Here is a 14,950-nt window from a genome sequence, read left to right as displayed (position 1 = left end):
GTACTATCGTGAAACAGGGTCTACCATGTCCGATAGCTAATCGGTGCATGCGAAATTTTCCTCTATAAATACAGCCGCCTAGCATAGTCGTAACTTATTGATCGTGATTATCAGAAATATCCACTGTCGCCTCTAATCAGAGCTATAGCTGTTCAGTGACACTGGCTCACCAAGCCCGACCGTTACCACCAATACTTGTCGCTGGTTATGACAAACCGAAAACTAGTAACAATGGCAAAAAAAAGTAAACAGAGAATATGGGGAGGGTATTTGCTGGTTGAGTAGTTGACCGAAGCTGGCGGTTACCTAGAGTCAAAATGGTCATACGTCGCTTGCGGCACTTTTTACGGAATGTTGTCAACTGAAAAGCGGACGCCAACGTCACACCTAGCATACTATTATTCATATTTACGACATCGATGATAATTGAAAGGTTTGCTAGCATATCTAGGCGTAAAAGAGAAGCGTTCACGATCGAGCCGATTACATGATAGTACAGATGCCGTGCCTATTTTCGCTTTAGCACCTTTTCCTGGAAGGGTAGTGTAATGGTATGGCGTTTGCTCCGATTGCGTACCGCCTTATCAGGCTTACTCTGTGAACCTTGCTGCTTAGAGGTCATCCGCTCCTATTTTCCCCATATTCATCTGATATCTAGGGGAGAGATGGGACACCCTGGGAAGCTGAACGACTTCTGACTCGTGTATTCTGTTAAGTTAGCGTAGGTTTCTACGGGCAACTCAGTATTCGCTGCCTAACGCCCGCTTACCGGCGCTGTTCCGTACCCTGAAACGGACGCCATTGTACCATAAAGTTCAGTTGACCCATTGGTACTAGTCATTCACACTCCTATGGGCTCTTTGCGGTAAGTTCAAGGACGATGAAGAGTCTGACCCGGCTGTTCTAACTGCAAGTCTACCTTTTTTATCCGCGGCGTGCTCGGTAAGGTAAGGAAATAGGAAAAGAGGTTAGGCGAGAGTACGCGAAAGCCCGATATGGGAAGAAGATATCGAGGAATGGTCGTATTGGAAGTAGAAGAGAAGACAGTTTTTGTGATGAAACCTCTTCCAGTCTGTAGATGAGGAACGAGCCAATGAACCATTTATATACATGGTTTGTCGATGGCTGTGAATGAAGGCCGCCAGTAGCCTAAAGAGTGATAAAAATGATTCCAGGCCAGATCGCTGATGATGCTAATATCATGTTGTGCATTTCGTGACTTTCGTGCAGGTAGACATAGCATTCTGCATCATCACCGCTACCGCCGTAGTTCTGTGAGAAGAAGTTATGATTAGGCTAGCCAACGACGCTTGGAGAGAACGAGTTAGGGGGAGAGTAAAAGCGTTTGACTGCTACCGCTTCATTAGCGAAAGGGACAAAGGCTATTGGTTCCAACAAATAAGGGCAATGAGAAAATGTCCACAGGAACTTAATCATCTACTCAAGCCTTCGGCTTTTCTATGTAGAAAAAAAGCTGAGATGAAGGCAATGTTGCAATCTATTGCCATTTATGTGCACCATGAACTTGCATTGTTTTCCTTGACGATTTCCATTTGTAGCCAGAGTAGTAAGCAGATTCGTTGCCAGTTGAATGACATAAATAACGATCATTGGCATTCGTGCAGATAGTTGATTACTATGGAAACGGTTTTGGAAAGCTACGTTAGCGACACTCTATGCTTATCATATGCTATGTAATGAATCTTAAACGTTTAGAGCTTAAACGCTAACAACATATACTATACGTACATTCGGTTCTGGCAAAATAGGCCGTTGATCCATTTACCGCTTTTTATAAATCATCGTAGCTGTTTTAATCAATACGTTTTTGGATAGCGCAGTCACAAGCGATCCCGTTTCTATACAAAACTATGACTACGCCTTCTTCGTTTGTGCCATCCAGCTGTTACTTTTCTTTTCTCATTTTTGGTATTATTAGTTTAATAGAAAGTAGGCGATTACGGACGCGATTTGGGCCCGACTATATATGACTATCTATGGATAATGTACTAAGCTTATCCGCTCTTAAGGTTGTTTGTTGCAGATCAATCTATCGTTTCAACAGCAATTAAGATTAGGGGATCGCCGAATTACACTTGTCATCGACGTAGGCAAAGGAAACGCTCGTCTAGCTCGAGCGAATGGCGTAGTTATCACTAGGTCTTAACTTGGAACGCGCGGCTGACTTCTTTGGCGGATCACGACTTCACTCAGCCAGCTCGCCATTATTTCATCGCTTATCCCTGCGATTTTCGCCGGTGAAATGCTTTTCTCAAGCAGTCTCTTCTCTTTCACACCGCGGACTCTTTGCAACGAACACAGAAATTTGACATCACTTTGAAGGCGACGTAGCGGTGATAAACCTTCAATAAATTGCTGGCAGCGCTAATTAGGTGCCGGATGTCTGCTACTGTTTTGGTGCTCCTGAAAGGTGCTTCTTGCTTGCTTCGTTAGCGAATGGTTGGGTTTGCCCCAGGGTCTAATGTGCGAATAAGCAGACGGCAAGCGTTCCGATTCGCGCTTTTAAAGATGACAGGAACACCAGCAGCAGCACTGACAGAAGCTGTAACGTGGAGCGACACGCGCGCTACTCAGCTAAGCTAAGCTAAAGGCTATCTGCAAAATAAATTGGCCTTTTGTTGTTCTGCCAGTAGTAGTTGCGTTGTTCCATCTGTACGCTTAACTCACTGAATCCTCCCAGCCGATGCTCTACCCGAGGACTCATTGAGACGGCGAGCCAGAATTACTAGCGCAGCCGGAAGTCTCCTCGTGGTTTTGCTACTCCTGGCAACGGACTTCGATAGTAATGTTGTATATTAATAACGAAGAGATGCTGTAGGAAAGTTGCAATGCCCGGAGGAACTTGAAGGGGTAGGAGAAGACGGAAAAAATGGTATCAATGAGGAGCTAAGGGCTCCCTCGACTGCCTGTTACGGCGGCTGCTGGAGGCGGGAATAGACATCGCCATGCTCGCCTGGGATTTTCGCTCGACCTGTGGGTTAAATGCTACTTACCACTATTTCGGTTCGATGCTGGTACTAGCGTTGAACGAGAGGACAGACGGAGCTTTAGGATGCAGTGCGTGTATAGAATTCTACTAATATTAAACCTAATCCCTCTAAGCCTGAACAAAGATTCGATAACGAGAAGGGAATAACAATGAGTGGCATTTTTAACTTGTGCTTGAAGTATTCACAGTATTTAACCAGGCACAATATACATTCCTTTTTTTTCCTTTCCACTATTTTTAAGAGATTCTTCTCAACCCAAATCAGCTCGGTATTTTTTTTAGCAAACACAGCCATTATTAGAGTACATCATTGAAATGTCCACGACATCTATTTAGCGAATGTTTCCGTTATCCTGTAGCCGTGTGTGACTTGTTCATTATGTTTATCTGAAACATTTCCTATCAGGATTAGCAGCCTAATTATCGGTAACAGTAGCATAGATTCCACTGTGTACACAGAGCGTAGGTTTGTATCCACAATTCGTACTGGGTTTCTTATTTTCTTTTTTGCTTTTTTTCGTGAGTGAAAGATTTGAAACGTTCTCTTGTTTAACGTCACCATATAGGCCCATGAACGTGGGCAGACATCCGAACGCGTCTCCGGTGCAGCAGATGAAATGCGTCCTGTCAAGAGCTTAGGGAAAAACGAATTTTGATGCCCCTTAATAAAGCTGAATATAAAGTAGCCATCACGGACGTATAGATCATTTGCGTCCGACAATACAAATAATTTGCATTAAAGTTACCTTTGTGCACAGGCAACGCAGCGTACTTTTATGGCTTGATTAAACTGGATTTAAGTCTGAAACACTGTTACAGACTAACAATTTTATAAATGCATATGAAATTCTCTCCGGCATAAACTTTAGAAACGCAGCCTGAAAGTTTCTCTCGTCTGACTACAATATAAAAACGCATACGTGGTAGAATGACATTGTTAACAAAAAAGGCATATTGCTCTATGATAGAAGCATGTAATCCTGTACGGGAAACAGTGATAAAAGAGCAATATCCGTATTTCAAATATAAGTAAATTAAGAGTCAGTCACAAGATATAAGGTGCAGGTCATCCATCAGCGATTCTCTCCGTAGCAATATGGTGCCCACTTCGCATCGGACGAAAATATTTGTCAACAAAACTAAATGAATGCCTATTATGTGTTCTCGTCTTTAAGAAAAGACAGGATGTACGCAGAAACAATATACCACTGTTGTAGATGGTGCAAAAAGAACGCGCAGAGCTCGCATTCTAACAGCCTCTTTGGCACCGTTGATATCGACCGTTTGCAGGTAGCCTGGATAATTGGATCGATTTGGGGATACTTCAAATTTGTCAGCTGCAAAAAAGTCAGGAGTTCCGTTAGCTTAGGAGTCAGCTCAAAGAAGAAAAATACCAACGACCGCAGGTTATAGTAAATCATTTAGAAGACTCACCGGAGCCGCCCACACGTTTTAAGAAACGTTTTTTAGAAGTAGTGTCTATCGAGCGAAAAACGACGGCGGGTCAGGATACCCACCGAGGGTGGTACGGCCTTCAGCTTCAGCCCGCTTAAACTCTTGACGAGCTTCGACCGGCGACAACAACAGCTTGTAGTCCACAATGGCGTTCGCAGGGCTCCGAAAACAAATCAACAAAGCGAACCAAGTAAGTACACGTACCAGCAGTCATCGCAATAGTATGAAACCTGTAGAAACTGCCATTCTTTTCTCATTGGATTACAAACATGTGCCTAGCCCTGTATAAAAAATGGTATCAGGATGATAATTGGAAAAAAGCAGTGGAGGTTAGGAATAGGAAAAGTTCTGTTGCCATGGTCTTGTCGGAAACATCGTCAGCACTCCTCCTCTGTCTAGGATCGAAAGGAGATGTCGATTAACCATCTCCATGATGATGGTGTTGTCTAAGTGTCTTTACATAGCCATGTGTGAATAGCCTACTATTTTAACTGCGTTGAGTATAAATAGATAGCTAATGAGTCTAAATAGTTGATAATGTAGCTTGGATACTGGGGTGTTTTTGTTACTCTGGTGTACAAAAATATTAACAGATCAAAATGTGTTGATATGGAGATATTCCACGATAAGACAACTTTACCGAAACAGATAAAAGGTATACAAAGGAAGATGTGCCTCGTTTCCATGCTTCATATTCATTATCTATTTCGTAGCATAAGTAGTTTCAAGAAAAATATCCTTCCGTTGACAGAATTTAATTCATTAAACGCGGTAATTTCAAACTATTACTATACCTACGATATGAATAAGATTTTTAATATTGGATCGGTATGGGCAACCATTTCGTAAGTGCTTCATTCTGTCCGGCTACAACGTCGAAGGAAGTATGTTGGACTGACGCCAAAGGCACAAAGAGGTTTAATATAGGGATGCCGCATGGCGCCGTTCCACGCTAGGAAAAAAAGAGTCCATGTCCTTGCTGTTGCATTTAACTGATCCTCACAAGCATGGAAAATGTTGGGTGAAAGGCCTTGAGATGTGGTATGTTCACTGCCAGAAAAAGTAAACCCTTTGCATGTACAAAACTAAATGAGTTCAAGGGCAAATACAAACCTAGTTGATTATTAAGTTTAGAAATAGGCGTGGTAGTCCATTTATTTTGAGTAGTAATTTGTTACTTGCACAAGTTGTACGTGCGTTTTTTTGATGAAGCATGCGCCACCTACAAGACTGAGTTCCGAATGAAAATCCCGAACATTGTTCTTCAACTAACGTTTTAGAGGTGTGTATTGAGTCTCACATAGCGTTAACGTAAGGTTCGAGAAGTGATTGGAAAAGCTGGTTTAGTACAGGTTAATACAACAGAGGAATAGAAGTGACTGTTACGCGAAAGTAGCAGGAAGAACTGCGAGAAGTTTGGGCAGGTTGCTTGCAGTTTCGAACGAAATGTTGAGACAGCATAAGGGCTGAACGCCTGTATTTAATGTTGGACGTGGAGTAAAATAAACGTACGATCAACTTTTCTCTGTGCAAAAATCTATCTACTTACCTTCGTATAGCCGTGTTCGATAATTGAGCTTTGTGTAGTCTGCTTAAATCTCTCACATCAAATTATTTTTATACAGCTTTATTGGGTAGATTCGTAGATTTCCGCAAGATCCCTGTAATCGGTTTTTCTATCTAGCGTTGGCTGGAACTTGGTGAATGTGCCAATTTATGCGTTTGAGGCAGAATAAAAAGGCACTGTCTATAGACGTTTCAAAGGAAAGCGTGTAGATAGTGCATTAACAGCGTTCTGCTTACTATGACCTTTTATTGGAGGCATCGTTTCTACTTATGTGAAACGTATTCAGTTTAAAAAACAAAATACTGAAAGCAGTCCGATCTTGGGACGTGTGGGTCATTTGGCGTGCGGGGCTACCAAATAAGCTAATGAACCTCGGTAACAAATATACCATTGAGGCCCACTCTGCGCAAATTTGCGGAAGCTGAGAAGCAACGGGTGTTCAACTACCCCTGATAATTAACCAGGTCCTCCTAGAAGTGGGCCTTCTCACAAGGGAATGAACCTACAATTACAAGTTTATTATGTGCTCTCGTCCATGGGATTCAAAACCTTGCCATAACTATTGACTGCGTAGATAGTGAACGCCTTGACGAAGCTTCTTCGACCGTCCACTGTCCCTACTAACAATTGCCGCGAGCCAGCGAAATATCAGCTATGCTCACGCAGCTAAGACTAATAGTTAGGGGACATAAGTAGAAGTTGTTAAGGGTTGGACGTCGCGGTGACATGAGAGGTCAGGCCCGGTAGCCAAATTGCCGCGCAAAAGAGCTCTACTTTGAATAGGAGAAGTAGACGTGATAGCACTCATTGCAGTGTCGTGCAGCCTACTGCAACTAATCTGCGATCTCTGCCTGGACATCGCTGCTCTAAAAAACAACTGGAAAAGACGAATAGGACACGAAGAAATTTCAATGCCTGTAGGAACTGCAATAACTACAGTAGCCGTAGTAAGCTCGAGTATCAGTATCTATTCCTACTGTAAATATATGATTCCAATTGTTAACATAGTGTAGATGATACCTAAATTACCAAAAGGCTGCTTCTTTTCTTCTTTATATACAAATTACATCAGGAATAATTTCAAATCCAGGTAAAATTAAAATATAAATTTCAGTATGACCGAAAAATTCCGAGTGGGGTACCTAATTCGATGACAATGTTTCAGCGTCCTTAGGCCATATTAACCTTAGTGGGTGCTGCGCCTACTAAATACGAATATATGTTGTCCAGTTTCGAATGGCAGCGAAAATAAATATGTAAAATGTAGTAACTAACTGGTTTATAATAATCGTCACAGCTTTAGCGAGCCTCTACGAGCTCAGTTAGCGTGTGGCACCTATTCTATGTGTTTTGGGCTTGCATATTGAATGACTCTCTACACATGTAGATCAGCCGTCATAGTGTCCATAAGCAACAGTAGTTTGGCGTAATGGATATGTGAGCTCTTGAGGTGAGATGAGTCATGGTAGAAGAACTTGACAGATGTGGCCTTACACAAGTTTTGCGGAAAATGTTTGGCATAACCCTCAGAATGAGTGTCGTTTCTCGGCTTTGCTACGCTGTTGGAGATTAGGGTGCTTTTCCAACGCAGCCCAGACCACAGAGAATTAGTTTGATTGCTGGGTGCATTATTCTGGACTTAACCACGGAACTTGCTGCCCTGGTAAACATTCCAGTTTGAGTTGAATTCTGACGAACCGTACCGCTGCAATCTAGTTAGAAGCTACTAGTTAGTAGCTTGGGGAAGTTATGTCTCAACAAATGCTAACATACAGATCCCGTTTCTGACTCAGCTTTGATGAAGCGTGACTGATTGGCCATGATGACCTAGACATTTATTAGGGGTACTCACCATCAATCAGACTCTTCATATAACGCAACTGCCGTTTATGTGAGACTTAGGTAGGAAGAGGGCCAACGAAATACACAGACTGTTCTATTGGACAAATATACGCATCCTGCAATGATATAGCTAAGTAGATTCTAATGCTAAGTTAGCTAGGCAGATATCCTTTTTCGAGAACTCTCATGCTAAATTTTAGTGTTTGTTCTTGCAAGTAAGTCCTGAAGCCGTTCAGGACGAACACCCAATTGGCAGCGCTGTGCCAAACTCAGTATAGACACTAATTAAACCTGGCATAAGCTGTATTACTCTAATAAACTCGCGTATTAGCAATTGACTATAACCAGATTTATATTTACCTTCAAAACTAAGGAACAGATTGTTCGGGAATGAATAACATCAGCTGATGAAGTTAACAATCAAACTCCAATCTCATAGGATTAAGCTAAGTTATTATCTCTGCCCGATAATCGAAAATTATTCTTTTACAGATATATATAAAAGATATTTTAAGTTTTACATTCAAGTCCGTTTATTAACGAGATCAATACCATTGATGGCCAAAAATCTTCGCACATAATTGCCCTAGATGATTCTTTTACTAAATACTATAAACGTAATCCTAGAATAGCAATACAAATTAACACGAAGTAAATGAACTATAGTGAAGCTAACTACCTCGACTCTAAATTCATTCTCTGTGAATTTGACGTGTAGGCGTGCCCCTAATTGACAAATTCTTATGAATCTTTGATATGAAAAGCTGGTCTCTTCAGTTCTATAGTAGCGCGCGAGACCCCTTCTCAGTCTTTTTTTTTTGAAATAGAAGGCCTGTGACTCTATTTTAAATGGATTGCAGCATATTTGGCTGGTGACTAAAAGGAGCTTTCCGTAAATCAACTATTCTAAGTTAAACTAATCGTGCGGCGAGAAGAAGGGCTGGCTTGTTACCACGCTTTTAAATTAAATTGAAAGATCTTCGAAGTTTATTGTTATTATTAGCTGTTATTACTCGATCTTAATTGCTTTCTCTTATTCCTGGTCCCTGGTCGCGGGGACTTTAATTGCATATGGGCAAAACCATACGGAGGATATGAATATTGTGGCGGTTATCGTGAGTCATCATATATTTATTCATGGTTAGACCAGGCGAAAGCCGAAAGGTAACTCAGAAGTTAGTTTATAATATTATATTATAGATAAAACTTCACCTTATAACCGTTGTGATGTATTCTTAAAAATATTCTAAAGGAAAAATAACCTAGCACCATGAAGGCTTGTGTTTTGTCAATGCGGCACTATCAGGATAGAATATCTCACAGATTCATTGCTTATTAAGATTTTCTATATTATATAAAACCATTTTTTTTGTTTATAATGTAGTTATCAAAAAAGTCTCTGAGGTATCCAATGCAATGAAGTCGTATTGTCTAGATTCGCAATAAATACCATTTTTCCGTATTAAATACGTATGAGATAATGAAATGTCAGGTCTTGTAATATTCTAAGATATAACAAATAGTTTTAGTAGCGTAGCAGTGCACTAATTTTCCCCAAAAGTTTCGGTACCCCTTGTACCCTTACGGTGACATTCGATCCTGAACAAGGCCCAAGGAAGGCTTTAGTTTCCTAGCTAATAAGATACGGCTGAAGGAAGTCACTTTAATTACATTGTGACATCCACCTTTTGTGACCAATATTATTATTAAGTACTATTATGTAAATTCCTATGGAGTTTTTTTTAGCCTTAACATGAAATTAGAGAAAATTCGTTACTTGCAGCTCTTGCCGCTGTCTGGAAGAGACTTGTTCCGTATCGTGACGAATATATATAAACGGACCGCATAAAATGCGTTCAAAAGTTCCAACTTCTTTTGTATATGTACATATACACACATATGTATAAGCGGCTAACAGTTTTGTGCGAAAAAAAAAAAAAACAAACAAGCAAGAATAAAATAAAAATGACCATATTTTATAATTATTTACTGCCGAGTTAAGCAGGTTTAAGCATTATGATTTGTCCCTTCAAGGTCCACATAAAACTACGCTGTACACTGTGAAGCCGGTTTGGGTAGGGCGCAAGTACCGATTTATCCACAAGTCCCGTTTTGTTTTAGAATCGACTTGAAATACTAACAATATGCCCATAGTTTACCGAAGTTGACTCGATTTGTATGAAAATCGTAATTATCATAATTATCCATAGTGGATCCTGATACAAGAATGTCATTGTCCACTATGTGGTGTGTATCATCAGACAACAAATTGCTTTCCCACTATGATACATTATATAGTGAAGTTCTTTCAAGAACAGACGCACGGGACCCTTTTTAACGATATTCTCGTATTATATAGCGGATGCTTAAAATACGAGGTCTTTATTTAATTTGGCATAGAAATATTACGTATACGTTGCCACCAAACGGGGTTTTACTTTTTGATTACTTAGTTCTTTCAATCGGTTGATAAGGTTTCAGTAGGTTTCATATATGCTCGAAACGAAGTGGCCCATGTAGTTCCGTCCTATCCTGACCCGTACAGCCTATAGGCTAGTGACAGGACTCAATGTAACGACATCCATAGGACGGAATCAGTGCGTATGGACAAGAGTTTATACTCTTGTCCATACGCACAATTCTGAACTTTTTGAAGTTTTGAAAAACTTCAAATAACATTTTCTTTCTAGGACACACGGGCTGGCGGGATGACTCAACTTACTATCTATATACATACTTTCTAATATATCTATCTATATATACGAGTCATAATAAAAATGACACATTTCTGAATCACTATACGACGTACAATACGTGATTTATAGCGCAATTCCTAACAAAGTTGCTTTTCGAGGACCCTTAAATCATCGCATTGTTTTGACCTCTTTCATAGCCGTAGGGTTTGCTTGGAGCCTTAGACGACTCATTCCGTTCTAACCTTTCGTTGAACGCAATGAGAAGGCGCTCTATCTTCCTCCACTTTACACGATGAGACCAGTTAGAATAGTTACAGTGCTCGACCGCGTCTATTACTAATGCCGTTCTGCCCAACCAAAAAGAGTAATAGAAAATGTAGTTTTATAGCATCACGGCAGAGCGTACACCATGGATCCTATCCTTTGTGGAAAAGCAGCCTGCAACTTGCAGTAATTAGCGTTGTATTACACTATAGGAGGGATACGCCACCAAAAATGCGCCGTCGTATATGGTCGTAAGTATGTGGAAAGTAAGGTTGAGTCGAGGGTTTATCATCATCGTCATTGTCGTTAAGACATTTATTTTTCGAACTGAGCTTTCAAGCGAGATACAGTGGCAATGGTTCTTGAACGAAGAAGCTAGGTAGCGGCTTTCGTCACGTGAATATAACTGGACATCCAGGCGCTTTCGTCTAATCAGAATTGATGGTAAACATGCCATTAATTAACGTATTATCTTGTTACATTGTTTGCATATAGTAACCGACTTAGGTCGAAGCGCGTCTTAGCTGTTCCCTGTTTCGTTCTACGACCTGGTAAATTGGCCCACATATAAACGAAGACAATGGTTACAATGGACTATTTGACCCGCTCTTAAATAGGTTCGTAGTATAATGCAAGTAATGCTCAAATCACCCGTTTACTGCGCGAAAAACTACTGACCCGTTTTGGTTTGGCTGCCATATACTCTTACAAGACAACCATATGAGATGGGATTAGATGTATAGAGGCTATATCAGATATGGGATGTTCTATAGCCATAATAAATACAAGCGGTGGGCGAGAGCAAAAGCGCCTTTGGTCGGCTTATTTGATTCTGTATGGTTATAATGCTGCTCTCGTTGAAGGTCATTCGAAGATTCGGTCAGCAATTCTGCCCCATGCGCGGAAGGAACGCGGATAGGACTGTGCCTACGGAAGACAGAACTTTGTTTATCGGGTGCGAAGCCAAATATTCGCCCTTTTCCGTACCAGGATAAGAACTCTATACGCTTGCATAAATCGTTTCTGAATATTAACAGTTACTGCCGACTAGAAGTTGCCAAATTCTAACCTATTTTTCTGATTGGTTTCAGTATGTCAGCGAGAAGATTGGAGGTGCAGAAGGCACCAAACTTACCGAGGAGTACACCGTTATGGAAAAGGTACGTTATTAAAATCAATAATACTGTGATATATAGATATTATTTATTGCTACGAAGTTTTGTAACCAAACATCGTTCCCCTTCACCCCCCCTTTGGATGAATTGAACTAGCTGTTTTTTTTTTTTGGAATAGTTTCCTTGTAGTCAAGCGTGTGTTCGTTGTGTTCGGAAGGAAACTTCTGAACGCTACCGCTACGTGATAGCTGAGCAAGAGGTTAAGCAAACGGCGTTCTTTCTGCACCTGACACAAGAGAAAGGCCCATTTAATGACGAAAAGGACAGGTTAATTTTGTGCCAAACAACGTTTCCGCGTAAGCATAAACGGCGCGCCCTTATTGTGCCTCGCTTAGGTTTCTTTCTTTTTAAATTAAGCCCTTTTATTATATTACTAGAAATTCACGTGTACAATAATTAAAGCAGCGTGGGTTAATATAGTTGAAACACGTTTTGCGTTTCTCGCAACGTGTAACTTACCCGCACAGATCGACTATTTGAAGTACTGCTGCACGTTTATTTAATAACGGAGAGTCGGCGTGCATGTATGAAATGACGAAATCTTAGTATCTAACAAAAGGCAGTTTTTTTTGCTAGTGACTGAGTGGTGCAGTGTCGTGATGATCTACAAACTACATATATAACTACATTAACAGATTAATGCCAACCGGGATTTTAGCTACCGTGACTTGTCCGTGTGTACCTGAATTGATCCTGCGGGTTTGTATGTTGTCGGGGCATATTTGACAAACCGCTCGGATATCCTTTTTCGCAGACAAAACATGCGAAGTGACTATTTACTATTGTTCGTCCAACATCCTCTAACAGTAACGCTACAAGAGACTTCTTGCTAATACCGAAATAGTTCGATTCGGTGCCGTATTACTTCGTGGAATAGAATTTCTATTTTCGAATTTATTCGATCCTTACTACGCGGCGCATTATTACCATCAGCGCTAGTAGTGAGAACATGGAGTCCCAAGTTGATTCCGTACCTTTTTCTGCTGAGGCATTTCAAAAAATCCGCTAGCATATGTTTTAGCGCATCCGAGCAAGCCGAGTTGTGATGCAAATATGGACTTGTCTAGTACTTCGACGACGATTTGCAGACAACGACGACAGTTGCAAAAGACTGGTTTTACGTGATTTAAATTTGCCATCGTGCAAATATACCTGGGTACCAAGATGATTTTTGGCTAAAATTTAATCTAATTTTATTATCTATGTAAATTTAATTTAAAGAAAATGGGTGGACAAAATGGCCGTAATGGTGAATAGATGCGGCTAATAGCAAGTGAAGATAAGTAGGTAACGGTGATGCCATTCCAAAATAGTAAGTGGAGGACCTTTGAGAAAAAATGCACATTTGTTTTATATGAGTTTTTTTTTTACTTGAAATAAAATTACATCGAGATCTGGCCTCCCGCTGATATTAACTGGTCTGGTCTACTGAAGCTGCTAAATTGGACGTAGAATCGTACGCATGCATACACTATGGCTTTAAATTTGATTAAAAGATAACGTTTTCAAGACAGTAGATTGCCAATATTGCTATGTGACGTCTAGTTGGTTACGTATTCTGTCATATGTCCCAACAGATCCTTAAGCAGTAGCACATCAATCTCCGTCTACTATTTTTTTTTGCTTTTCCCTAAGCTTACAACAACTCGCCTACCAGTTATCTATGAGTAGTACCTTCCATATCTAAGCAAAATGGGTTAATAAAATACATCTAAGAGGTATGATATACAGCATAATGATATGTATATGCATCCATTGAATGGAAAATAGTATTTCAACCTTCAGTCTCTCTCAGAGGCACCCCAGTCTTCACTTTTACTATCGACTAAACGTGTCTGTTGCTGGCGCTGCCAAACTACAGAGCACCGTTATCTACCCGTGACGTTCCCTCATAACGAACTGAGAAAAATAGAGGCATAAATGTAACTAACAAAAACTCTCATTGTGTGAGGGTGAAGTGCAAAACAAAAAAAAAGGAAAAGCTCGAAGGGATTGGAACGGCCGAAGGACGGCGGTTCCCTCGTTTTCCGGTTGCCAGTGCTCCAGTTGGTCAGAGGAAAGGGCTGATTGTCAGAGACAAACTGACGTAAAAGCTAGGGTTGTTGACTAGAGCTAGAAACTCGGCCACCGATTTCTGCCGCTTCTGCAGCTAGCGGGCCGAGGAGTTTCGGAAAAAGGAGCCAGAAGGCACGGCCAGTAGATCAAGCCGAACCAAGTCAGGCTAGCTCGACAAACAGCAGTGTCTACTTAACAGCGTACGACCGAGCGCCAGGCACGAACCGGATGAGTACGTAGGGAAATCCGGCAAACGATTGGAAGCAGTTTCTCTCTCGGTAACAGCCTCGAGGGCAGTGATTCGGATGAGAAAAAAGTAAATCGTCGATCGGTAGGGCGAAAGTAGAAGAGAGAAAAATGAAAAAAAAAAAACACTTTTAGGACGCGGAATTAAAAAAAAGGGAACAAGAAATTAAGGCGTATATACACAATGTGAGGTGACAATTCGCACTCGGCGCTGGGTTAGTTTTGGTAGGCAGCAAGCCAAAGCAGAAATCACAAGCACTTCCGATGTTCTTTTGTAACCAGTGTTTTGTTGTTAGCGTGTCTGCCATTATAGCTTCGCAGGTTTAATTGCTGTGAGTGATCGACTTGGTCTGAATCGAACGACTGTATTTGAGCCACTTACTTGTCTTTCCTTTTGTGCTTAACAACTTAAGTAACAAGGCGCTTTCCAGATTTGTTTATTTCACCACTCAGGCGATCAAATGGGCACGCTGAAAAGGACGAAGCTATAATATAATCAAGGATAATTAATGAAGCGATTATGAGTTGCATATTAAGACTGCGTAATTGTATTTATAAAGACTGTTTATTATGTACTCACTCAATGGGTTACTAAATAAAAATAAACCCGAAAAAGTTGCAAGCGAGTTCTACATATATA

The 14,950-nt window shown here is 40.8% G+C and overlaps 1 protein-coding gene across 8 annotated transcripts in view; it reads left to right on the top strand.

The window, feature by feature from the left end:
- The window catches only part of EndoA (SH3 domain containing GRB2 like, endophilin-A), a 56,245-nt gene that overhangs the window by 15,565 nt on the left and 25,730 nt on the right, over window positions 1–14,950 (top strand). For 5 of the 8 annotated variants that reach the window (XM_086990590.1, XM_086990593.1, XM_086990595.1 and 2 more), the window contains exons 2-3: window positions 4,305–4,655; window positions 11,926–11,994. In XM_086990590.1, coding sequence (XP_086846716.1) covers window positions 4,611–4,655; window positions 11,926–11,994 — 114 coding nt within the window. In that variant the 5' untranslated portion in view covers window positions 4,305–4,610. Of the gene's footprint in view, window positions 1–4,300; window positions 4,656–11,925; window positions 11,995–12,182; window positions 12,306–14,950 lie in introns of those variants that run through there. The other 3 variants (XM_086990591.1, XM_086990594.1, XM_086990597.1) reach the window with 3 other exon arrangements.

The sequence above is a fragment of the Varroa destructor genome, unplaced genomic scaffold (assembly GCF_002443255.2).
Source record: "Varroa destructor unplaced genomic scaffold, Vdes_3.0 BEIS01000005.1, whole genome shotgun sequence".
NCBI classification, from domain to species: Eukaryota; Metazoa; Arthropoda; class Arachnida; order Mesostigmata; family Varroidae; genus Varroa; species Varroa destructor.
Note: the sequence above shows the minus strand (reverse complement) of the source record. Positions and strands in the feature narration are given on the sequence as shown.